Source organism: Anomalospiza imberbis, chromosome 11 (assembly GCF_031753505.1).
Source record: "Anomalospiza imberbis isolate Cuckoo-Finch-1a 21T00152 chromosome 11, ASM3175350v1, whole genome shotgun sequence".
In the NCBI taxonomy this organism is placed as follows: Eukaryota; Metazoa; Chordata; class Aves; order Passeriformes; family Viduidae; genus Anomalospiza; species Anomalospiza imberbis.
In genome coordinates this window covers 8,809,474-8,833,264 of record NC_089691.1, presented here as the reverse complement: position 1 = coordinate 8,833,264, position 23,791 = coordinate 8,809,474, and the positions used below count along the sequence as shown (strand labels likewise).

General features: G+C 62.8%; 6 protein-coding genes across 7 annotated transcripts; 4 read left to right on the top strand and 2 right to left on the bottom strand.

Moving 5' to 3' along the window:
• Positions 1-465: 465 nt before the first annotated feature.
• RRP9 (ribosomal RNA processing 9, U3 small nucleolar RNA binding protein) lies at positions 466-4,654 on the bottom strand. Its single transcript, XM_068201403.1, has 15 exons — positions 4,588-4,654; positions 3,788-4,118; positions 3,451-3,563; positions 3,297-3,370; positions 3,142-3,183; positions 2,827-2,953; positions 2,509-2,633; positions 2,190-2,282; positions 2,004-2,104; positions 1,759-1,893; positions 1,546-1,608; positions 1,323-1,468; positions 1,156-1,235; positions 940-1,013; positions 466-844 (listed from the first exon to the last, which is right to left on the bottom strand). The coding sequence occupies exons 1-15, from the start codon at positions 4,652-4,654 to the stop codon at positions 739-741; spliced, it is 1,677 nt and encodes a 558-aa protein (XP_068057504.1). The 3' UTR covers positions 466-738.
• A 983-nt stretch (positions 4,655-5,637) lies between these two features.
• On the top strand, positions 5,638-8,877 carry NAA80 (N-alpha-acetyltransferase 80, NatH catalytic subunit). 2 transcript variants are annotated; one of them, XM_068201745.1, is made up of 2 exons: positions 5,638-5,690; positions 8,037-8,877. In XM_068201745.1, exon 2 carries the CDS (start codon positions 8,045-8,047, stop codon positions 8,753-8,755), a length of 711 nt encoding a protein of 236 aa, XP_068057846.1. In that variant the 5' UTR covers positions 5,638-5,690; positions 8,037-8,044; the 3' UTR covers positions 8,756-8,877. The 2 variants fall into 2 exon arrangements, with proteins under 2 accessions (XP_068057846.1, XP_068057845.1); XM_068201744.1 differs by lacking the exon at positions 5,638-5,690 and adding an exon at positions 6,865-7,149.
• Positions 8,878-9,872: 995 nt separating this feature from the next.
• Positions 9,873-11,724, top strand: HYAL3 (hyaluronidase 3). Its single transcript, XM_068201742.1, has 3 exons — positions 9,873-10,891; positions 10,999-11,088; positions 11,236-11,724. Exons 1-3 carry the CDS (start codon positions 9,995-9,997, stop codon positions 11,587-11,589), a joined length of 1,341 nt encoding a protein of 446 aa, XP_068057843.1. The 5' UTR covers positions 9,873-9,994; the 3' UTR covers positions 11,590-11,724.
• A 287-nt stretch (positions 11,725-12,011) lies between these two features.
• On the top strand, positions 12,012-14,053 carry LSMEM2 (leucine rich single-pass membrane protein 2). The gene is made up of 4 exons (XM_068201747.1): positions 12,012-12,121; positions 13,294-13,434; positions 13,516-13,725; positions 13,813-14,053. Exons 1-4 carry the CDS (start codon positions 12,100-12,102, stop codon positions 13,947-13,949), a joined length of 510 nt encoding a protein of 169 aa, XP_068057848.1. The 5' UTR covers positions 12,012-12,099; the 3' UTR covers positions 13,950-14,053.
• A 102-nt stretch (positions 14,054-14,155) lies between these two features.
• IFRD2 (interferon related developmental regulator 2) lies at positions 14,156-17,882 on the bottom strand. The gene is made up of 12 exons (XM_068201743.1): positions 17,824-17,882; positions 17,601-17,717; positions 17,424-17,508; positions 17,168-17,292; positions 16,935-17,092; positions 16,652-16,702; positions 16,149-16,318; positions 15,930-16,035; positions 15,565-15,702; positions 15,308-15,436; positions 15,138-15,233; positions 14,156-14,991 (listed from the first exon to the last, which is right to left on the bottom strand). Exons 1-12 carry the CDS (start codon positions 17,849-17,851, stop codon positions 14,911-14,913), a joined length of 1,284 nt encoding a protein of 427 aa, XP_068057844.1. The 5' UTR covers positions 17,852-17,882; the 3' UTR covers positions 14,156-14,910.
• Positions 17,883-21,503: 3,621 nt separating this feature from the next.
• Positions 21,504-23,681, top strand: LOC137480613 (2'-5'-oligoadenylate synthase 1-like). Its single transcript, XM_068201741.1, has 6 exons — positions 21,504-21,732; positions 21,902-22,196; positions 22,276-22,451; positions 22,534-22,775; positions 22,859-22,994; positions 23,079-23,681. Exons 1-6 carry the CDS (start codon positions 21,541-21,543, stop codon positions 23,580-23,582), a joined length of 1,545 nt encoding a protein of 514 aa, XP_068057842.1. The 5' UTR covers positions 21,504-21,540; the 3' UTR covers positions 23,583-23,681.
• Positions 23,682-23,791: the final 110 nt, after the last annotated feature.

The following is a 23,791-nucleotide window of genomic DNA, read 5'->3' as shown; positions in this document are numbered from 1 at the left end:
ACTCCACTCCCTCTCAAGCCACATTCCACCCCCTGCTTTTGGCTTGCACCAATCCATGCTGCACCTCCCACCCCCTCGCTGTGGTGCCACACACTGCCCTGGCCCCAAAGCCCACCTCACCATCCCAGTGGATGCCTTTCCCACCAGCCCCTGTGCCAAGCCTTGGACCACATCACCCCTTCCCTAGTGCTTTGCATTTTCATGTTTTCCTCCTGGTTTTGGCCTCAGGAGAGCCACCGAGCGTGGCTGGGCTGGGCCCAAGCCCCCACATTGCTTCCCTCACTGTGTGTGGCGCTCCTCATCCCTTACTGGGAGACAGGGCAGGAGTGGGGGCAGACAAATGCCCACTGACCCCAGCCCCTGCAGAGCCCAGGGGGCCATAGGAGGCTCAGGGCAAGCAACAGGATCCAGGTATTTGAGCCCAACCAAGTTTTTAAGAGTAGACTTTTTCTGTGAACAAAAGTGTGATTTTTTGTTTTTGTAATTTATGTAAATAAAGTGGTTTTGGTGTTGTTTTTTTTTTACAAAATGGATTGTTCCAGAGCTCAGGCACAGCAAAACCTGAGAGAAGGGAACAGACCCTCGCAGAGGGCAGAGCCACATCAAGACATGGGGCCAGCAGAATCAGGTGACAACCCCCACACACATCCTGCTGCCCACAGTGATGGCTGCACCAAGGATGGGAGGCACAGCTACAGGGACAGAATGACCTGCTCCAGTGGCTCCAGAGACAGAGGGCTAGGAGCTGCCAGGGGATTCAGGGCTGGAGGCTGTGGTCTTCTGCTTCAGGGGGATGATGCAGATACTATTTTTGGCTTCTTTGATTCTCCACCACCGTCCCAGCCTGTGGATGAGAGAGGTGTGGGGGTCACTCTCCAACAAGACCCAGAGGATGGGGAAGCTGCACCCCCAGGCAGCACCAGGGAGGGGGGACAGTACCGGTGCTCCTGTCCGATGCCAGCCACCAGGAAGTCACCAGCTGCTGAGAACTTGAGGCTGTTGACAAAACCCACCTGGAGGGGACAGGGCAGGGTAAAGGGACAGGGCAGGGTGAGGGGCTCCCATAGGCTTCTCCTGCTGCCCAAGAAGGGGAGCCCCTGCTGAGAGACCCTCCAGCCTAGCTCCAGAATTCCCAACCTGCCCATCCATCCATACCAAGGGGATGTCCAAGAGGTGCTCCAGCTTCCGAAATCCTTCACCACACTTCCAGAGCTTCACACTGCCGCTATGGGATCCTGGAGCACAGAGAGGAGTCTGTCATGCACCCCAGCCCAGGGACGGGAGCAAGATTCATTTCTCCCCCATGCTGCCACCCCACACACCTGTGGCCAGGAGGTCACTGTTGCGCAGGGCAGCCACGGCTGAGATCCAGTAGGGTTGCTGCAGGCCCTGGGCGTCCTGCTCTCCGTGTGCCTGCCGAGCCAGCGCCAGCGGCTTCTTCTTCGTCAGCCCCCACAGGGCTAAAGACCTGCGGGGGATGTGAGGGGTGAGGGGGCTGAGAGGGCATCCTGCCCACCCCAGGCACCATCCTGGCCCCAAGCTCACCCATCATCAGCACCAGACACCATGTGCTCCTCGTTGATGAGCTGGATACAGTCGATGGAGCCCCTGTGAAGAGAAGAGGCAAGTGCCAGCAGTTACAAGTATGCTTTGGGATCCTGCAGGGCATCAGCATCCCCACGGTGCTCCTGGCACCCACACAGCACTGCCCCAGCTGGACACACCTGCCTGCAGCCCCCTCTTCCACCCCAGACCTACTGGTGCCCAGAAAAGATGAGCTGTGATTCCTCAGGGATCTTCCAGAGCCGCACGGTGCCATCCCGTCCCCCTGCTGTCACACAGCACTCCCGGCTCAGGCTGTCCAGCCCTGTGATGATGTCCTGGTGTCCGAACCTGCAGAAGGAGATGACAAAGAGCTGTGGCAAGCATGGCCCTCTGCCCCCTCACCTCCTCTCAGGGCTGCTGGGCCCTGGAAGGGTCAGTGGGATTTCCCCAGGTCTTACAGGGTCTCCACGTATGCGTTCTCAGCCACATCCCAGACCTTGACGCAGCGGTCGTGGGAAGCGCTGTACAGCTGGTGTGTGCCCTTTCGGAAGGACAGGCCCTGGGGACAGATGGACAGACACGGCACAGCAGTGAGGGACACTGAGCTGGCCCCACAAGCATTGTGCCCAATGCCCCCAACTCACTGAGACGGCGTCGCGGTGCCCTCTGAAGATGTGCAGGCGCTTGCAGGTGGCTGCATCCCAGATCATGATCAGCTTGTTCCTGTCTCCTGTAGCCTGGCAGACAGTAGGAGACACCTGAGACCTGCACCCTGGAGACCCACAGCCCACGCCTGTCTCCACTCCCACTCCATGGGCTTTGACTGTCCCAGGGACCCATTCTTGACCCAGCAGGGGATAGGGGCTGCTTTAATCCAGCAAGGCACATCTGGGCATGAGACTGTACCCCCAGGACCCAGGGAGAACACTCCCCATGGCCATCTCTCCACCCCTGTCCCCATACCAGGTACTTGCTGTCCGACGAAATGGCCATGCAAAGGACTTGGGATGCGTGCCCCATGTGCCGCTCCTCCGTGCCCTTCTTCCCCCCAGGCACCACGCACAGCCTCTTCCCACTCTCCACCTCCCCTGCAGGAAAGTCATCACAATCACCCTCTGGGAGCCTCCCACCACTCCCAAAAGTGTCAGTGAGCCTTCCACAGAGCCTGAAATTATGCACAATCCAAGAATAGCCAAAGGCCAAGCCACCTCAGAGGGCACCTGAGTCCCTGCAGGGTTTGGGCTTGGGAACAGCCAGCCACAACCCCAGGTGAACACTTGCATTTGATAAGGGAGCCATCCTTGGAAGCAGAAAAAATGAATCTGTCATCAGGAGAGATAACGAGGCAGGTAACAGGCAGCTGGTGTCCCCGCAGCACACGGATCCTGGCTGGATCTGGAGGCTGTACCTGCAGGAAGAGCAGGATGTGAGCTGGGCTGCCCAGGACCCTTCCCCAGGCACAGGAGCACCCCAGCACAGCACCCTGACTTCTCCAGGGTGCCAGCACCAGGGAGAAAGGCTGTAGTGAGCTGGCCGTGCCTTAGCGTCCCCTAAGCTGGCACTTGCAGTCAGGCACCCCCAGCACCGGGCACTTACATCTTTGGCGACCAGGCGCTGTAGCCGGCCTCTCTGCTCCAACTGGGGAAGAAGGGGGAGGTTCAGAGGTGGCCTCAGTCCCGGTCCCGCGGGGAAGGGGACAGAGCCCGCTGCCGCCAAGGGGACCGAGAGGCCGCGCCCGCCTCCCCGCTCACCACGTCCTCCTTCAGCCGGTCCCCGATGAGATCCGCCGGCTCGAGTTCCTCCTCCTCCTCCGCCCGCTCCTCCTCTGCGGCGGGACAGTGCATGAGGGTCGGGCTCAGCGCCCGGGGCCGCCCCGCAGGGCACCGGCGCCAGGCGGGGACTCACCGAGCTGGCGGAGCTCCTCCAGGTACTGCTTGGCCAAGCGCAGCTTCTTCTCCTGCGGCGTCTCCTCCACCTCCTCCTCCGCTGCCTCTCGCCGCCGCCGCCCCAGCAACGGGCTGCAGGGACACGCGTGCGTGAGCATCGGTACCGGCACCCCACAGGTACTGGCACAGCCTCCGGTACCGGCATCCCCCGGGCCGGCATCTCTCCGATACCGGCATCACCCGGGCCGGCATCTCTCCGGTACCGGCATCCCCCGGGCCGGCATCTCTCCGGTACCGGCATCTCCCGGTGTCGGCGCCCCGCTACGGTAGCGGCACTCCCCAGGCGCAGCCCTTACCTCTCTGTCTCAGAGTCGCTAGACACTTCCTCGTCGGCGGGCCGACCGGCCGCCGCCCGCGCTCTCCCATCGGCGCCCGGTGCCTGCGGAACAAAATGGGGCGATCGACGGGAGGGGACGGGAATGGGGACGAGCGCAGCAAAAGCTCCACGGCGGCACCCCGGCGAGGCAGCCCTTCCTCTCCCGCCTCCCTGTCTCGCTCTGGCCCAGCCCTTACCGCCGGCCGCGGCCGCCGCCGTGCCGCCGCCCCGCGCGGGGCCTTGGCCCGCCTGCCGCCCGCCGCCGCCGCCATGCTGCCGCCGCACGTGGGCCCCCCCGGCCGCCAGCGGGGCTCAGGCCACGCCCCCGACAGCGCCTATTGGCTGTGACCGGCAGGATCCCGCCTCCTATTGGCCCTGCGGCACCGCCTCCCGGTCCCGGAAGCGCGGTCTGCTCCGCCCCCGTCGGACGGCCGCGCTGTCACTCGGGTGTGACGTCACGTGCCCGCCCCGCCCTCTAGTCCCGCCTCCAGTGTTTGGCCACGCCCCCTGCCGCTGCCGCCGCCCCTCCGGTCCCGGTGCCGGAGTGCCTTCGGCAGGGACCGGCCACTCGTGCCGGGGACCCGCAGCCCGGCACCGAGACCGGTTGTCAGAGCCCCAGGGCCCCCATCGCTGCCTCCTCTGCCCCCCATGGCCTTTGGGGCCCAGTCCTTCAGCTGGCAGACCCCGTGGTGACGGTGACGGTGACGGTGACAGTGGGTTGGTATTTCCGAAATCATGATCACTCGTTCTGCCCCTCAGGGACCCTTAACCAGCCTCTACTGTCGGGCATGGCCTCTGCTCCCTTCCCATGACCTTTGTGGAGTTCCAGGGACCCGTCCTTGGCCATGCTGTCTGTCTGGGATGGGTGATGCTCTAAAGAGCAAAAACCGCTTTTGTTAGAAATTTCATTATGTGCAAACAATCTCTTTTCTCTTCGGCACAGGGGGAGTCAGGGAAGGACAGTGGGAACGCCCTGCACTGGTCTCTGCAAGGCAACAGGCCTAGGGAGAGCCTGTCCCAGCCTGTGCAAGTGGATGCACCAGCTGGGGAGTGATGCTGCCCTCAGGCTCAGCGCCCCAGAGCATGGCAAGAGTAGCCACCCTCTCTGGCTGGAAGCCTGTTGAGGCTACAAAGATGTGGTCTTGGTGGCCCCAGGCTGCTGTGGACCTGCTGCTCAGGCTCTGAGGCTGCAGGAACCCATGCCAGGGGCAGTGTGGAAGGAGCCGGTGGACAAGGAACCCACCTCCCCATCCATCCGGGAAGCAGGAGCAGAAAGGCAGCTGTGGTCATGGAGGGGAGCTCTACCTAGGAACTGAGCAAGCTAGAACTCACGGGGACACATCTGAAGGGTCCAAACTGCAGGGCCCAAAATGCTGGCCAGTTTGGAAATCCCACCTTGGCCTCATCTGTGTCCCGGTCGTGCAAGTGAAGGAGCTGTCCTGCTTCATCATCTTCTTGGTGGTTCCCTTTGTAAGCCCCATCACGACTTGAAGGACACGGATGGAGAGCTCCCACACAGTATATCACTCCTCGGGGAGGAGGGGAGGACGTGAAGATGGACATCCCCAAAACAGCCTTGGGCAGCCCTGCTCCAGAAGGGAGCGAAGCTGCAGCACCGCACGTCTGCCCAGTGGGGCTTGGTGTCCCTGGGACTGGAGGCCCTGCGGGGGGCTGGGCAGGTCAGGTAGGGTGCGCCTCCGTCCTGCCACGGGCAAGGGTCTGTGGCTCCACGCGGGAATTTGGGAGCAGCCCGGAGCCGTGCGGGCAGCGCGGGGCTCCGGCGGGGCGGGCGGTGCGACCTCCGGCCGCCAGAGGGCGCGGGCGGGGCGGCGCGGGGCGGGGCGGGGCGGAGGAAGTGACGGCGGCGGCGGGGCCGAAGAACGGTACGGGCGGGACCGGGCTGGGACAGGGCAGCGAAAGGGGAGAAGGGCAGGGACAGGGGCTCGGTGGCGGCCCAGTGATGGGCCAGTGTTGGGTCAGTGATGCCTCAGTGGTGGGTCAATGCTGAGGTCACTGATAGGGTCAGTGACGGGTTGGTGGGGGGGTCAGGGATGGGCCAGTGAGAGGTTCAGCGATGGGTCAGCGATGGGTCAGTGATGGGTCAGTGTTGGGTCAGCGATGGGTCAGCGATGGGTCAGCGATGGATCAGTGTTGTGTCAGCGGTGGGTCAGTGGTGGGTCAGTGTTGGGTCAGCGATGGGTCAGAGTTGGGTCAGCGATGGGTCAGTGATGGATCAGCGATGGGTCAGAGTTGGGTCAGTGGTGGGTCAGTGATGGGTCAGCGATGGGTCAGTGTTAGGTCAGCGATGGGTCAGTGTTGGGTTAGTGATGGGTCAGTGGTGGGTCAGTGATAGGTCAGTGGTGGGTCAGTGTTGGGTCAGCGATGGGTCAGTGATGGGTCAGTGTTGGGTCAGTGTTGGGTCAGTGTTGGGTCAGCGATGGGTCAGCAGTGGGTCAGCGATGGGTCAGTGTTGGGTCAGCGATGGGTCAGCGGTGGGTCAGCGATGGGTCAGTGATGGGTCAGTGTTGTGTCAGCGGTGGGTCAGTGATGGGTCAGTGTTGGGTCAGCGGTGGGTCAGCGATGGGTCAGTGTTGGGTCAGCGGTGGGTCAGCAGTGGGTCAGTGTTGTGTCAGCGGTGGGTCAGTGATGGGTCAGCGGTGGGTCAGTGGTGGGTCAGCGGTGGGTCAGTGTTGGGTCAGCAGTGGGTCAGTGATGGGTCAGTGTTGGGTCAGCGATGGGTCAGTGGTGGGTCAGCAGTGGGTCAGTGTTGGGTCAGTGTTGGGTCAGCGGTGGGCCAGCGATGGGTCAGTGGTGGTTCAGTGTTGGGTCAGTGGTGGGTCAGCGGTGGGTCAGTGTTGGGTCAGTGTTGTGTCAGTGGTGGGTCAGTGTTGGGTCAGCGGTGGGTCAGTGGTGGGTCAGCGATGGGTCAGTGCTGGGTCAGTGGTGGTTCAGTGGTGGGTCATTGATGGGGTCAATGGCAGGTCAAACGACAGGTCAGTAATGTGGTGAGTGTTGGGTCAGTGGTGGTTGGTGAGGGTCAGCGGTGGGGTGGGGACCTGCGTTCAGGGGTGCAGCCATGCGGTGGGAGCAGCGATCAGCTGGGTGATGCCGTTTCAGTGCCTGTGTGTGAGCGCTCTGTGGTTTGGAGCAATCGGGGTGCAGGCAGGGTGAGTGCCCTGTGTGGGGGTGCAGCGTGGGAAGTGGGGGGTGCTGTGTGGGGCCCTGGACAGACGTGTCATTCACACCGGGGAAGCAGAACCAGGCGCTGTGGTTGGTCATGAGCCTGGGCTGCTTCCTGCTGCGCTGGCACCCGGGGCAAAGGAGCCAGCCGCAGCCGGCAGGGTGAGTGTGAGCAGGGTACAGGTGTGAGCAGGGTGGGTGTGAGCAGTGACTGAGCAGGGTGACTGTGGGCAGGGTGAGGTCAGACAGGGTGGGTAGGTGAAGGCAGGGTGAGTGCGGGCAGGTGGGTGGCAAGCAGATGCTGTTGGAGTCCTGGCGTGGCTTTGCTGGGCAGGCAGAAAGAAACCATCGCCTACTGAGGAGTGCTGGTGGGGTCTGGCCTCTGAAGGGGACAGTACAGGTTGGTCTGTCAGTCAGTTGTCTTGGAACTAGGGGGGTGACACCACCATGCCTCCTGGGGGCACCTAGGGTGTGGGAGGGCAGACTCAGGCCCTCCTCAACCCCCAGAGGGGAAGTGTGGCAGTTTGCTCAATCCTAGTTAATCAACTGGCGTGGTGGTTCCTCCTGCCTTCTGGCTGCGGCTTCTCCTTTGCAAGGGGAAATGCCAGGCTGAGAGAGGGGACCCCACGGCATGCTGTAGGATAGGGGTTTTCTGACCCCTCAGAGGCTACTTGGGTTTCTCAGAACGCCAACTCTGAGGACATGTGTGATGAGCTAGCTGGTCTGATGGGTGCCAAGGTGGCAGAAGCTAGTGGCAGGGGCTGGGGAGGAGGCAAGGCCAGCACTGTGCCTCCTGCCCCTCAGCTGATTTGTCAGTGCTAGACCTTTCTGCAGGTCTCATGGCATGATTTCCTGAAGCTGGCACCATGTGCCATTTCCCTGCCATGAATGTCTTGTTTGACCTTGGACCCGCCAAACGTCCATGAACTCATCTGGCTGTGCCAGAGTGGAACTGCGCCTGTACTGGGGCCAGTGGCGGGCTGGGGGGAACACACGCATGGTCTGTGCATTACTGCCTCTAAGCTGTGACCTGCTTGGTTTCCCGTCAGTGAGAAGAATGGGTTCTGTGTCAGAGGAGCTCAGCTTGGTCCCCTTGCACCAGAGGCCGGAGCTGCTGGAAGCCTGTGCCAAGCTGCTGGGCGAGGAGTGGGGGAAGAGCCGGGCGTCGCGGCTCCACATGCTCCAGCGCTCCTCGGACGCCTTTCCCACCTGCCTGCTGCTGCTGCGGAGCCGGGGCCCCAGCGAGACCCCCGCCGCCCGGGAGGGGCCCTGTGAGCTCGTGGGCCATGCCCGACTCTCCCGCGTGGTCAGCCGTCCCCATGACCTCTTCGTGGAGAGCGTGGTGGTGGCCCGGGCACTGCGGGGCCAGGGCTATGGGCGGCGGCTGATGGAGGCCACTGAGCAGTGGGCCCGGGCCCGGGGCTTTCGCTGCCTGCACCTCACCACCCATGACAAGCAGCATTTCTATGCCCACCTGGGCTTTGTCCTGGGTGAGCCGGTGCAGAACGTGGCCTTTCTCAGCCCGGCTATATCCTCTGAGGTGCTGCGGCTCTTCTCCGCCCCTTCTGGGGCTGCCACTGCCACCACCATCAGGCCATGGGTACCCGCTGCCCCCCCGCCACCCCTCACTGTCCCCCCACCGCCTCCCCCACCGACTGTGATCTGGGCGAGGGGTGTCCTGGCTGAGAGCAGCGAGCAGAGCCTCCTGGAATCCCCGCACCGCGATGCCAAAGGGCTCCCCATCTTCTGGATGAAGAAGGACATCTGAGGGGCTGGGGCCCCGAGCCGGTGATTAAAAGCAGTGCGGGTGGGGGCTGCCCGCCGCAGCACTGCCTGACTGCCTGCCATTCTTCAGGGCTGGCACCAGCTCCCCCAGCCTCCATGGTTCACTCTGGCCCCATTGCTGGGTGCGGGGGGTGCTGGCAGGGAATAGGCAGAGTTCCCGTACCCTGCCCTACCTGGGCATGCTGCCTCTGCTCCCGCCGGGCCTCCAGCTCACCTGCCTGGGGCTCTGGGACCACCAGCATGGTGGGGAGCCAGGCCCACCCCAGGCTGTGGGGTTGGCACTAGTCCTCAGGAGCACTGCCCAGTCCCACCAGTGTCTGCTCTACTCAAGATTTGCTGTGTGGCAGCTGGGGCTGATGGAATGTGGTGGCCTCCAGCATGGCCACAGCTGTCCTCACTGAGCAGTGTGGGGAAACTGAGGCACAGGATGGCTGGTGGGGCACTGTGGGAGTAGGGCATGGAGGTGGGGCTGCAGAATCGGGTCCTCTGCACTGCACAGCGAAGGGGGCAGGTGGCCAAACCCCCACTAAGGCAGTCGGCGTCAGCAAAGGCCAGAGGCATGGGAGCGGGAAGGTCAGAGAGAGTGTCCGGCCTCGCAACGAGGGATTAGCACTGTCCTGGCTGCATCACGCGGCCCTGGGCCCATTCCCTGCCTAATCCCCTCATTCTGGGCAGCTGGCCAGTACCGGGCAGGGGCACCAGACCCCTCTGGCCCTGCCTGGGCTGTGAGGGACAGAGCTGCCCCTTTGGCCCCACCATGCCTCTTGGAGGGACTCAGTCCTTCAGCAGGCCACCCAGCTGGGCTCAGCACTGTGCTGAAATGGGGACCAGGGAGTCTTGGTGCCTCCACTACAGGCTGGACTGGGAGGCAGCAGGGAAATTGAGGCACAAGGGTCAGTGGCTTGCAGTGCCACTCCAGAACTGTGCCATGCCTGTGGTGGTGCAAGCAGGATCTCAGCACCAGAGAGCAGCAGGCAGAGGTGACACTGGCAGTGCCAAGGCAGGAGGGGTCTCAAACCCCCAAGTGTACCCAGTCCTGTCAGGTTTTGGGGTGGGCAGCCTGTGCTTGCAGGACAGCCCAGCCCTTGTGGCCAGTCCTACTCCATCCACCATGTGCCAGGGGGCAGTGCCTGCTGGAATGCCCACTGCATCCCGCAGCCTCAGCCCCACGGCTCTCTTTTCCTTGCAGGGTGCTGGCCCCGCAAGCAGCTGGTGAGGCGGGATGGTGCTGGTGCTGGCACTGTGGGTCTGCCTGGCACTGGGCACAGCCAGTGAGGAGAGCCCGGCACCCGAGCCCCTGGCAGGTGGCCAGCCCTTTGCTGTGGTGTGGAACGTCCCCACTGGGCGCTGTCAGCACCGCTTTGGCATAGGGCTGCCCCTCAGCGACTACGGCATCGTGGAGAACCAGGGTGGCCACTTTGCTGGCCAAAACATCACCATCTTCTACAAGAACAAGTTTGGGCTGTACCCCTACCTGTCACAGCACGGTGTGCCCCATAACGGGGGCCTCCCCCAGCGTGTCTCCCTTGACGCCCACATCAACAGGGTGGCCGAGGACGTCCGCCTCCTCCTGCGACCTGCTTTCCATGGCTTGGCCGTGGTGGACTGGGAGGAGTGGAGCCCTCTGTGGGCCCAGAACTGGGGAGCCAAAAAGATGTACCGGACAGCCTCAGAGCAGTGGGTGCGGGACCAGTACGGCATCCTGCCGGCACGGCAGCAGCTCCGACTGGCCCAGCTGGAGTTCGAGCAGGCGGCACAGGCTCTAATGGAGGAGACACTTCTGGTGGGCCGAGCCCTGCGCCCCGGGGGGCTCTGGGGTTTCTACCGCTTTCCCGACTGCCTCAACAGCAACTGGGCCAAGGAGGCAAACTACACCGGGCAGTGCCAGCCGGCGGAGGTGCAGCGTAACAACCATCTGGGCTGGCTCTGGGCCGCCTCTTCCGCCCTCTACCCCAGCATCTACCTGCCGCTGGCACTGCCGCCCGCCCTGCGCCACCGCTACGTGCACCACCGGCTGCGCGAGGCCCTGCGCGTGGCCGCCTTCGGGGCCGACGGCCTCCTGCCCGTGATCGCCTACTCCCGCCTCTCCTTCCGCCGCTCCTCCCGGTTCCTGCAGCTGGTAAGCGTTGTGGGGCCGTAGCTGGCTGCAGGTGCGATGCGGGGTTCCGGCTGGCACAGGGACAGAGGCTGTGTCCCCCAGACGGGTCACGTCTATGTTCCTGGCAGGCTGACCTGGTGCACACCATCGGGGAGAGCGCGGCACTGGGAGCGGCTGGACTGGTGCTCTGGGGAGACCTGTCGTACTCCCACTCGGCTGTGAGTATGGCCCCCCGCAGCACTGGAGGCAGTGGGCAGCAGGAGATGGTGTGGGGTGTTCGGGGTGGCCACATCCCCCAGCCCACCAGGGAGGGCTGGCCAGGTCTCTGTTACTGGGGCGGGTTCTCACTCATGCTTCCTCCCCAGGAAAGCTGTGCCAGCCTGCGCCAATACCTCGTGTCCACCCTGGGTCCCTACGTGGCCAACGTGACGGCAGCAGCCCGAGAATGCAGCTATGGGCAGTGCCACGGACACGGGCGCTGTGTGCGCCGGCAGCCCCATGACCTGGGCAGCGTCCTGCACCTTGGCCCCGGTGCCAGCCCGCGAGCTGCCTTCCGCTGCCACTGCTACCGTGGCTGGGCAGGTGAAGGCTGTGCCCAGCGGGTACAGCTCAGCCCTGCCACCTCCTGCCAGGTGCCCGCCCACGCTCACAGCCTCTATGGGCACAAGGATCTCACATCTTCGGACACCTGCCTGCCACAGGGCACGTGGGGCTGGTGACAAAGGCCAGGGACCGCCACGGTCCCCTACTCCAGCAGTGCTGCTGCTGGCACTTCCTATATGACCTAAATAAATTCTCCTGGCACAGCTGGCATGGTTTTTGCGGGCAAAGCTGGGGGACTCTGTGGTGTCCCCATGCTGGGCACAATTGCCATTGCTACTGAGAGGCAGCACAGACCCCAGTTTGGCTCTGGATGGGTCCAGCAGTGTGTCATCTTTCCTGTGTGGGCTCTGCCCTGATCCCATGAGCTGGCAGCCCCTTTACCCTGGGAAAGGGGGCGTGGGGCACTGCCACAACCTGCTGTCCCTTTGCCACTGGCACTGTGCTGCCAGCAGGCCTGACCACGCCACCAGGCCCCCCTCCCCATAGCTATTTTTATCGCCCCCCAACCGTGTTTCTCACTGTCCTATTTTAAGCGGCGCAGTTGGCGCACCGGGAACCCAGTGCCCAGCTCCTGGGGGCCCTGCACCACCTCACTGCCCGCTCACACTGCCCAGGCACAGGGAGCCATGCCCAGGGAGGCTGCAGAAGGTACACTGGGGAGTGGGCTTGGGGCTGCTGGGGGCTCTAGCACGCCAGGGGATACCAGGCGATGCAAGGCTCTGGGGTTGGGATGGAAGCAGTGGACAGATGGTGCCCTCTGCCATGGGGTCTGTGGGCAGAGATGCCTGCCCAGGGAAGAAGGGGGTCCTGGAGGGCTGCAGGTGTAGGGCAGCAGGGTTTGGGAGGGTACAGGCAGCTGGCATGCACAGCCCCCCTGTGCCAAACCTATGTGACCAGCTGTGCCCCCCCACTTGGGGCAAGTGGGTGCAGGGGTGATGTGGGTACCTGTGGAGCAGTCCCTGGCCAAGGGTAGGGCTGTGGGGAGGGTCTGAGAGGACCCTGGGTATCAGCTGAGGCCCCCCAACTCTGATGCCTGCCAGCCCTCTGGGTGACACACAGTCTGGACAGCAGCAGCACGGCGCCACGCTGCCCTGCGACACGCCACTGACCCCGGGAGGGATTGGGAGTGGGCACAGTGCCAGCCTGCCATGCTCTGCCAAGGGCACAGTGCGTGGACCCTGCCCACTGCTCAAAAATAGACAAATACCTAGAAAATAATCTTTTCCCTCAACCCCAATGCAGGCATGGTTGCTTCCCAAAACAGTGCTGGAGCCTACTTCCAAAAAGCCCTCCCAGTCCTATGCAATGGGCTAGGGCAATGGGCACCAGGGCCCCCTGGCACAGCATACACCCCACATCTCCATCTGTGCACCCCCAAGCAGCACAGTATCTGCAGGGCAAGCTGGGCCACACCACAGACTGGCACTGCCCTGCACCTGCCCACCAGCTTCCAGCTGGCCCTTGGAGTCCCAGTCAGTCCCACAGTACCTGGGCTATCCCGTCTGGGGGGTGGCACATTCCTGCCCCCAAGCCAGGGCCAGATTCCAGCCCCACTAACAAGGCTCCGGGATCGTGGCCACCAGGCACCCGCTAACTGCTCTGATGACAGCGGTGGGGCCAGGGGGGGCACAGCCAGTGCTTGCCCACTGTGGCTGCAGGGCTGGGCCAAAGGAACACCAGTCTTGGCTGCCTGCCCTGGTGCAGCACCAGGCTGCCAAGGCTGACATCCCCCTGGCAGGGCTCTGGTCCCACAGGGGTGCCCAGGGCAGGCAGGGGCTGTGGGCAGGGCACAGGCTGACCCTTTGCCTCTGTTCCAGCAGACAGCATGGGAAGGGCTGAGGGTGCTGCGCCGGCAGAGCCTGGGGACCCCGACAGCAGTGAGTCTGGAGCTATCAGCCTGCGCCCCGTGGAGTCCATCAGCGACCTGTACTGGGCCTCGGGCGGGCACAAGGGCACAGAGGGTGAGAGCACTGCAGGGGGGCTGAGCAAGACCCGGCTGTGCCCGTGGCCAGGCTCTGACCCCTTCTCTCCCCTGCCTGCAGGCAATGGCCCGGCTCCCTCCAGCAGCCTGCACCGGCCTCCACCTCGGCCCATGTCCCCTGTGCCCCCGGCGCTCCTGCCCACCCTGCGCCCCGTGCCCCCCGCCAGCCCCTGCCCTTGCCTCGGCGCTGGCCACCCCCTGCTGCTGGCCCTGCTGGCGCTCCTGGCACTGTCGAGCCTGGTCCTGGCCACACTGGCCATCTACCTGAGTGGTACGTGGCACTGGCAGGGTGGGCAGATGGGGAATTGTGGGGGGGCGAAGTGCCGACCCTCAGCACGCTCCCATCCTCTCCCCGCAGTCCTGCAGAGCCAGTCGGTGCGGGTGCTGGCCCAGTGGCTCGAGAGCCAGGAGGACGCCGTGCACCAGCTGCAGGCAGCCAGCAGGCAGCTCTGGGCTCGCCTCAATGCCAGTGCCCAGCCTGGCGGGCACCGCTGAGCTGCTCCTGGTCCCACCATGGGCTCTGGGCCGCCACGGGAAGGGCACCGAAGGGCAGGAGGGGGAAGCAGGCAGCCTTACCCACTGAGACCTGGCAGCATTGCCCCTTGGGGCACAGGGGCAATCCCGGACCCTGTCCCAGGCTGTGAGAGAAAGAAACTGGGCTGTAAGGACCTGCATCTGCCCCAGTGACAGCCCTTCCTCTAAACAAGGCAGAAGGCATACTTTATTTAGCCTTTTAATTACCTCTTACAATCAAAGTCTTAGAAAATCACCATGATAGATACATTCCCAGGGTGGCAGGCACTGCCAACTGGCATGGCCCCATGACTGCCTGGGCAGTGGGCCCCCTGTAATTAATTTCCCACAAGATTACTATTTCATATAAAGCATTTGGCTGGAAAAGGGCTGAGAGTGGGCAGCTGGCAGGACTGGGCAGAGCTTCCCACTCCACACTGCTCTGCCACCATCACTGATTCCAGGCTTGCTAGGGAGGCAGGGGCTGTACCCAGCATGGCAGGGTGGGGAGAATGCTCCTGCCACAGGCACAGACACCAGGACCAGCTGCTCTGCAGCCCTGCACAGCTCTGCCCTCCCACCCACCCTTCAGGCTGTGCCAGGCCACCCTGGTGCCCCTGCAGGACTGGGGAGGGTGTACACGAGCCCTGCCACTGAAAGGGGCTGCAGGAGCCCGGGTGAGACCCCCTCCCACTGTGCCACATGGATCCCCAGCCACAGAGCAGGCACACAGCAGCAGGCCACCACCTCCCCCTGCTCTTCTTTTATCCTTCCTATTTCTTGGTTAAAAAAATAAAAGAGGGGACAGCCCTCGCTTGGGGCAGCTCCAGGCATTAAATACTCTGCTGTACATGAATAAAAGCCCAAAGGCTGGGGGCACCTGCCCCTCACAGTGCTGGGTCTGCAGTCCAGGTGGGCTGGGGGCTCTGCCCCCCTCTGCCCATCACAGCACATCTGCCCGCTTGTCCCGCACGCGGCTCCGGGCTTTCGTGCGGGCTTTGAAGGCAGCCGAGTTGTAGAGATGCTGGAAGGAGAGGGAAGGAGAGATTAGGGTTTGGGATGCCCCTCTGCCCACCTCCCCAGCAGTGCCCACCACACTCAGGCACTCAGCAGAAGCCCCCGGTGGCAGAGGAGGGGACTGTGGGCACACATCTGGGAGGTGGCACCCACCTTCTCAAAGCGGGAGACCTTGCTGGCTTTCAGAGCAGCTGCATCCAGCACCAAGGGGGGCCCGAGGCCGAAGATCTCCCGTAGCAGCTCATTGTTCTGTGAAAGCAGGGGTCTGTCAGCACCCACCAGCATCAGCCCAGCACTCCCTGGTGCATCTGCCCAGCCCATACCTGGAGGTGGTGGTGGATGCCAGAGCCCAGCACCTCCTTAAAGGCTTGGTAGGTGCGCTGGCGTGCCCAGCTGTCCAGGTACATGCACTCCAGGCCAAATCGGATGGTCTCCTCCTGGTACTCCCCACTCTGAGGAGAGAGAGGGGCACCAGCAATAACCTGGGCACAAGCCCTATGTGTCCCCTGGCTCTCCAGAGAGAAATCATCAGGCAGCTGGGAAGCAGCCACACAGTGGCAGGACAGGGCACCACCAGTACCTCAATGAAACGCAGGATGTCCCGGAAGATGGATCGCTGCCTCCGTCGGTCTGTCTTGGCTCGGTACTTGTTGCTCTCAGTAGCCAGGACCTTGAGTTGGGTACACAGGAACTCTGTATCTTGGTGGCACAAGTCCTCCTGCCAAAAAACAGAGGATTTAGAGGGATGAGCACTAGGCACTGCCCGCTGCCATGGCCAGGACAGGGCTGGGGGATCACTGGGGCTAGACCCTCTGCCTGTGTGCCTGCTAGTGACACCGCTCAATGCCAGCTCGGCCAGGGCATGTCAGGGTGTCACAGCAGCTCCCTCCCTGCTGCCTGGTTAGCGCCCACCCACTGCTCCCATTGCCTCAGCCCATGCCTTACCTCCAGGTCCTGGGCCAGCTCGAAGAGCAGCGCAATGGTTTCCCCAGCCAGGATGCGCAGGGCGACGCTGCTGCTGGTCAGCAGTGGGGGCAGCTGCAGCCAGTGACTGGGACAAGGAGGCAAGAGGGCAGTCTGAGAGGCCAAGCACTGCCCCAAGGGCTCAGTGCTCCACAGCTGGCTGCCCCACACTGGCCTCCACTCACTTCACACCCCACTCACTTGTCCAAAATACTCCTGAGGTGGGAGGGGGGGCAGATGGTGAGGAGCAGGGACCACGACTGGAGCGCGCTGCAGTGCAGAGGCCCGTGCTGGGCAGGTGCTGAGCCCCCTTCGCCTGTACTGGGGGGGCTGAAGATGCCCTCCAAGCAGGACAGGCATGAAACCAGGTCCTGGAGGAGAGAAACTTTGCCAGTCAGACCACAGCTGCCATGGAGATGCCACACTGAGCTGTGCACTGGGGACCAAAGGGGACCCACCTACCAAGGAATGCCAGGAACCCCTTGGGACAGGAGAGGCTACACCACCCACAACACCCCATCTGCTGGCTCCCCCCAGCTCAGCTCCAGGCTGCCCAGGGAAGGGGCCTGGGCTGTCACTCATGTCCCCGTACCCCTACTCCAGCTCAGCTCCAGGCTGCTCTGGCACTGTGGGCTGAGGACAGGTGGCATGGCAGCCCCTGGGTGCCCTCTTGCAGGGGTAGGATGACACCCAGGCGCAGTTACCTCGAGGTCAGCAGCAGCAATGTAGCAGCACATGCCCAGGGCTGTGGCACACTGGCAAGAGAAGTGAGGGAAACGCAGTCAGATCAGGCCCAGCTGGATCATGCCGGGCCCGATCCAGCATCCAGCCAAGGGGCAGCTGGGTTGGGGTGCCCCTGCTTTGCCCCACTGCACTCCATAGCGCCCAATCCTGTCACCCTCCCGGGACTGCAGGGGCTCCCAAAGGCATTGCCTGGGCTCTCCCCACCACAGAGGTGTCCCTGGGAGGAAAGGAGCCAGGCCTTACGCTCTGCCGGGCGCTGGGGCTGGCTGTGCTGTCTGTCAGGACGCTGATGAGCAGGGGCTTCAGGCTGCGGAACACCTCTTCTCCCTCCGGGCCAGAGCCCATCTGGAGGCAGAGGAGGGTGAGGACGGTGCCCGCCAGCGCCTGTTCTTCCCCTTTACCTGTGGGCAGCACGAGAGACCCCCCTCAGACACGGGTCACCGGCCCCGCCGGCCCCCGCCCGCCTGCACCCTGACCTTTCTTGAGGCACTTCTCCAGGGAGTCGGTGAGCGTGAGGCGGCGCTCCAGCAGGAACTCGGACAGGGTTTTGGAGGACAGGGCCAGGCGCAGGCTCTGCAGTGCCGCCTGCCGCGCCTTGGCGCTGCGAGACACGGCGGGACGTCACGGGCCGGGGTGTCCCGCGACGGGGCACGCCCCTGCCCCGGGCTGGCAGCGCAGGCAGGGGCGGGCGGCGTGCCCGGAGCGCCCAGGGGGGTGACAGCCGCTCCTCACCTCTTGTCCAGGAGGTTGTCCATGTGCTCTTTCAGCCTGTCCTCTACCTCCTCCTCCTGGCCTTGCTCACTCGCCGCCTCGCTCCCTGCCCGGGCGGCACCACGTGAAGCCGGGAAGCCCGAGGGCGGGGGACACCGCGACCCACATGGGGGGCACGATGGGGTCCGCGTGGCTCACCTAATCCCTCGTCAGCGGGGCTGGCGCTCTCGCTGGCACTGCTGCAGTGGCTCAGCACCTCGCTGCCGGCCTCCTCCTCGCTGCCGGGCGAGCTCGCCCGGGCGCTGCCGGTGCCGCCTGCGGGGGTTCGGGGCAGACTCGTGTGAGGCCGGCGCTGCCAGCCCGGCCATGTCACACGCGGCCCCGGCCCCCCGGTCCCCTGGCCCGGGCCCCCCCAACTCACGGCGCGCGGCGCGGCGGGAGCGCGGCATGGCCGGCGCGCGCGGACCCCGCGCCCCGCCCCCGCCGGGAGGCCCCGCCCCCGCTGGAAGGCCCCGCCCCCACCAGGAGGTTCTGCCCCCGCCGGAAGGCTCCGCCCCCGCCCGGAGGCCCCGCCCCCCGAAGGGCCCCGCCCCCACAGTGCGGTTCTGGCCCCGGGAGGCCCCGCCCCCCGGGAGGCCCCGCCCCCCGGGAGGCCCCGCCCCGCCCCGGGGCGCCCCCGCCATCTGCGCATGCGCCGCGGGACCTGCCCGAGCCCCGCGTCCCCGTCCCCGTCCCTGTCCCTGTCCCTGTCCCCGTCCCCGTCCCTGTCCCTGTCCCTGTCCCCGTCCCTGTCCCCGTCCCCGTCCCTGTCCCTGTCCCCGTCCCTGTCCCTGTCCCTGTCCCTGTCCCCGTCCCTGTCCCTGTCCCTGTCCCCGTCCCCGTCCCTGTCCCTGTCCCTGTCCCCGTCCCTGTCCCTGTCCCTGTCCCCGTCCCCGTCCCTGTCCCTGTCCCCGTCCCTGTCCCTGTCCCTGTCCCCGTCCCTGTCCCCGTCCCCGTCCCTGTCCCTGTCCCCGTCCCTGTCCCTGTCCCTGTCCCCGTCCCTGTCCCCGTCCCCGTCCCTGTCCCCGTCCCCGTCCCCGTCCCTGTCCCCGTCCCCGTCCCCGTCCCTGTCCCCGTCCCCGTCCCTGTCCCTGTCCCTGTCCCCGTCCCTGTCCCTGTCCCTGTCCCTGCCCGCCTCCCTGCCCCTCTCTCTGCCCTTCTCTCTGCCTTTCTCCCTGTCCAGGCGCCATGTTCATCCCTGCTCCCTCAGCAACCCTGCCCGTATCGCTGCCCCTCTCCCTGTCCTGACGCTATCTTCATCCCTGGTCCCTGATAGAAAAGATGCCTGCTGATGTTTTTACAAACAATTCCATGGGTGAGGGTCTTTAGGAGAAATAGGTGTTCATGTCTTTGAAATGGGTCTTCATGTCTCTACTAACCTCAAGACACCCAGGTTTGGTCCAGAACCCAGACAGTTCGACTACAGCTTGAATTCCTGAACTTTAGGGCAATAGACAAATGGGTCAGCACAAAGTCCATTGCAGAACTCATCCTGAACTTCTGAACTTCAGGGGGGAAATGACAGGTTCAAGGAACATGTGGCGGATGGTTTGGGAAGGCTGTACCTTCCTAGTACCTCAGCAAATGGGCAAAGGAAGAGGGCAACATGTGGCCGGGAGTTAGGATGAAAGGAGGCTGCATCATCTAACATCAGGAGAGAAATTCTGTGGGGGTATGGCCCAGTGGAGTCTCTCCCTTTATTCTAATAAAGTTGCAGGACCCCTTTGTCTCCTTTATGGACACTGGCTTTTCCTAATGTGATTTTCTGCACATCCCTGCCCTGTCTCTGTCCTGGCTCTATCTACATCCCTGGCCACTCACTATCCCTGCCAATATCCCTTTTTCTGTCCCTGACCCTGCCTGCATCTCATTAGGAAAATCTCATTCCCTAAGTAAAGTACCAATTAGTTTTTCTAGTATGAAATAGTTTGGCCTTTACTAAGATCTATATACCCCCTGTTACGTTGTACACGGCATAGCTGTGGCTGGGTGGGCAGGCAGATAAGGCTGACAGCCTGGACCCTCCAAGACCTCCCTGAGACCCTCCTGTCATCTGGCCTTACAGGTAAGTGCCCCTTAACATAGTGAGACTGACTCCAGACTGACTCCAGAGAAAAGAAGGATGCCAAAGCCATAGAATTGCACTGGCTTTACAAAGCCAGCAGGCTTTGTAAATGGGGACAGCAGGGAATTCTTGGAGCCTTGTTGTACCCCAACACTTGAAGGGTGCAAGAGCCACATGTGACCCACATTTGGGGTGCTTCGATTTGGCTGGGACAACCCCTGGGTGTGAATAAAGAATGTCTCTTGTCATGCTCATCTTGGTGTCCTGGTCTTGCTCCTCAGGCTGCATGGGTCAGGTGTGAAATGTTCATGACACCTGTCCCCGCCCACAGCTCTGCCCCTGCCTCTAACCCTGTCCCCAGTGCTGGTCCTCTCCCTTCCTCTCCTCCTAATATCCCCGCCCCCGCCTGTATTCCTGCCTTGTTGTCACCCAATACTAAGGGGACACCTATCCCTGCTCCTGCCTGCATCCCTGACCTGGCCATTTGCTGCTGCTGCCAATCACAGAATCACAGGGTTGGAAGAGACCTTTAAGATCATCGAGTCCAACCCAGCCCTAACACCTCAATTAAACCATGGCATTGAGTGCCACATCCAGTCTTCTTTTAAACACATCCAGGGATGGTGACTCCACCACCTCCCCGTGGACTCCACCACCTCCCCAGTACATTATCACTCTTTCTGTAAAAAAACTTTTTCCTAATATCCAGTATCTCTACTTCTGTCCTTGTCCCTGCTCCTGACTGTATCCCTGCAACCCTGCCCATCTCGCCTCTGTTCTATCTGTACCCCTGTATCCCTGTCCCTAACCCCAAATGGACCCTATCTCCCTCTTACTCATATCCCTGCCCCTGCTGCTGACCTTTCCCTGCCCCATCCTTGTCCCTATTCCTTCCCTTCCCTCTCTCCCTCTCCCCAGTCTCTGCCTGTCTCCTGCCCATGTCCTGACCCCCTGCCCCTTTTTGCTCTTGCCCCCATTCCCTCTCTGTTCCACTTCCCATTCTTGCCAGCCCCTGCTCCCAGAAGCACACTCCCCCTCTGCCTACAGCCCCCGCCCATCCTCCTGGCCCTGCCTGACCCTGAGCCGAGTTCCCAGGTGTGAGTTTCTGTTATTTGGCTCTTCCCAGTTTATTTGGGCCAGGGGGGCAGTCGCGGGTTCCTTTGCACTTTCATTTCCAGCTTGGCAGAGCCAGAAACTGAAATTGCGTCCGGAACAGAAACTGAAACTCCCAATCTCCCAGTTTAAGGCAGCACGGGCTGCAACATCCTGCTCGTACTACCTGCTGCCTCCTGCTCCCGGGATCGAGGGGCACCGGGGGCTCTGCTGATGCTGCACCGGCCGCATCCCACTGCAAGGGAGGGCACCAGCCTGCCTGGTGATGCTGGCATCAGCCGTGTCCCACTGACGGCGTTGACACCAGGACCCTCGGTGAAACTGGCTATGTCTGCATCTCATTGCCTACAGTGATGCCAGGGCATCTGCTGACACTGGTGACAGCCCCATTCCATTGCCCGTGGTGACACCAAGGTGGCATGGCCACATCCCATTGCCTCTGCTGACACCATGGCACAGTGTGAGCCATGTCCCGGTACTGGCTGTGCCCCAGCCCGGACACTTGAGCCCCCCGCGGGGGACTGGTGCCTGCGGAGGGGCTCTGCCTTTGTCCAGCTGGGCACCCGGGGCAGACCTTGTGCCACCGAAAGCACCGGGGCTATGAGGTCCCACCGCACCCCATAGCCGGCCTGCAGGCAGCTGCCTCTCTGCCACTGCCACCCGAGCTGAATGTCAGGGTGCCGCGCAGCCACTCCTGCCCCCTCCCAGCCCCCGCAGTGGTGGCACCGGAGACACCCGGGGCATCCCCTGGAAACGACCTGGGGCCACCTTAAGTTCCCAGCGGTGACGCATCGGGGCGGTGGCCCGGGAAGGTTTAAAAGCTGCTGCTGACAGAAGCAGGCTGTGGGGAGTGCTGCAGGCAGGAGTAGGCTTAGGAGGCAGCAAGTTAGAAGAGGGCCAAGGAGCGATACTCGTGTCAGCATGGATGTGTACCAGGCATCCGCGAACAGACTGAGAACAGTAACCACCGAGGAGCTGGATGGCTGGATCGCCAACACCCTGCAGCCCAGCACAGACTTCTCCATGCAGGTGAAGGAGATAGTGGGGCAAATCTGTGAATTCCTGAAGAGGAACTGCTTTGAGGATAATATCCAGGTTCAAAAGACCGTCAAGGTGAGTGCTGCCCGGCTTGGGGGCCAGCTGACACCCTTGCTGCCACCCTTCCCATTGTCCCATGCTCCAGCTCCTGCCCTGCCTCAGTTTCCATTGGCAGCTCCAGGAATGGTGGCAGCCGATCCTGGTGCTGGCAGTGATGCTGAGCAGGCAGGGTGTCTCTCTGCAGGGTGGATCAGCAGGAAAGGGCACAGCTCTGAAGAACAACTCTGATGCTGATGTGGTGCTTTTCCTCAGCTGCTTACCCAGCTACCAGGAGCAGAAGAACAACAGACAAGCTATCCTGGATTTGATCATGATAAAGCTGAATGCCTGCAGGGAGAGCTTGAGGTTCGATGTGTCCATTGGTGAGCCCAGGTACAAGGGTCCTGACAGCACGCCGCGCTCCCTCAGCGTTACTCTGTCCTCCAGGGAGAATAGAGAGTCCATTGATGTGGACATCCTGCCTGCCTATGATGCTTTGGGTAAGGGCTGCAGGCTGGCACAGGGACAGGCAATGGTGTCAGTGCTGGGATGGCTCTCACCCTCCTTCTCACCCCACAGGGCGGGTGACCCAGGATGCCCCACCAAATGCAGAAGTGTATGTGAGGCTCCTGCATGCCTGCAGCCACCCCGGGGAATTTTCCCTCTGCTTCACTAAGCTGCAGAAGATGTTTGTGAAGCGTTGCCCTGCCAAGCTGAAGAACCTCCTCCGCCTGGTCAAGTTCTGGTACAAGGAGGTGAGGGGCTGCCCAGCTTTCCCAGTTCCCAACAGACACCCATCCCAGCCAGCTCTCACCTCCATCTGTGTCTTCTCCCCAGCTGCTGAATCCACAGTACCCCAATGCTGACCTGCCCCCTAAGTATGCCCTGGAGCTGCTGACCATCTATGCCTGGGAGGAGGCCACAGGCTCCTCCAGCAGCTTTGACATGGCTCAGGGCTTCCGCACAGTGCTGGAACTGCTGTGCCGGCACCGGGAGATCTGCATCTACTGGGAGAAGTACTACTCGCTCCAGCACAGAGAGATTGGTGCCCATGTCAAGGGGTTGCTGCGCAGTCCCCGGTGAGGACCATGCCCAGTAGGATTGTGCCCGCTGGCCCCATGGTTGCCCAGGGCTGACAGCAATGCCCACTCTGTGTTTGCAGCCCTGTCATCCTGGACCCTGCTGACCCCACGGGGATCCTGGGCCAAGACAAGGACTGGGACTTGATGGCACAGGCAGCTGCCAGCTACTGCCACTCACTGCCCTTCCTTGAAAACGTCCAGCCCTGGGAAGTGCAGGTAAGGCTGCCTGAGCCTGTGAGTATCACGGTCCCCCACCCCTGCCCCCGCTGCCTTTGCCCACACGCTCTCCTGTCCCTGCAGCCAGCCCGGCCCGTGACCATTGAGGTGATGCAGCTGTCAGGCACCAAACTGACGCAGCGTGTCAGCCCCTACACCACCATCGGGCAGCTGAAGGAGATGATCCAGCAGAAGTGGGGCATCTTGCCATACAGACAGCGCCTGGCACAGCAGGAGCCAGGCAGAAACAACATCACCCTACAGGACTGCGATACCCTGGCCACGCATGGCATCTTCTACAACACCACGCTGGTGCTGCTGCAGACTGAGCCCCAGAAGATGGAGGTCTTTGTCAAGGATGATAAGAATCGGAGCACGACCTACACGGTGCTGCCCACCGACACTGTCCGACAGCTGAAGGAGCAGATCCAGGCCCGGCAAGGGCCTTCTGCCAGTGAGCAGCGCCTGACCTATGGCCGCAGGGAGCTGGAGGACCAGCACACGCTGGCGCACTACGATGTCAAGCCCATGAGCACAATCTACATGCTCCTGCGGCTCCGGGGGGGTGCAGGCCCCCAGCTCCCCTAGCTCCCTGCCTGCTTCACCTCCTGAGCATTGCCCTCAGCACCAGCCCATGCCCCTGTGTACCCTCCTGTCATGCTGGAAATAAATGCTTAGTAGATCCTTGTGCTGCTTGCTCATTTGGGGACAGTGACAGGTGTCCCATGGGGTAGTCAAAGGGGTTGGAGTCACCAACCCTTTCTGATGAGAGGGGACCTCAATGCCACAAACTGCTC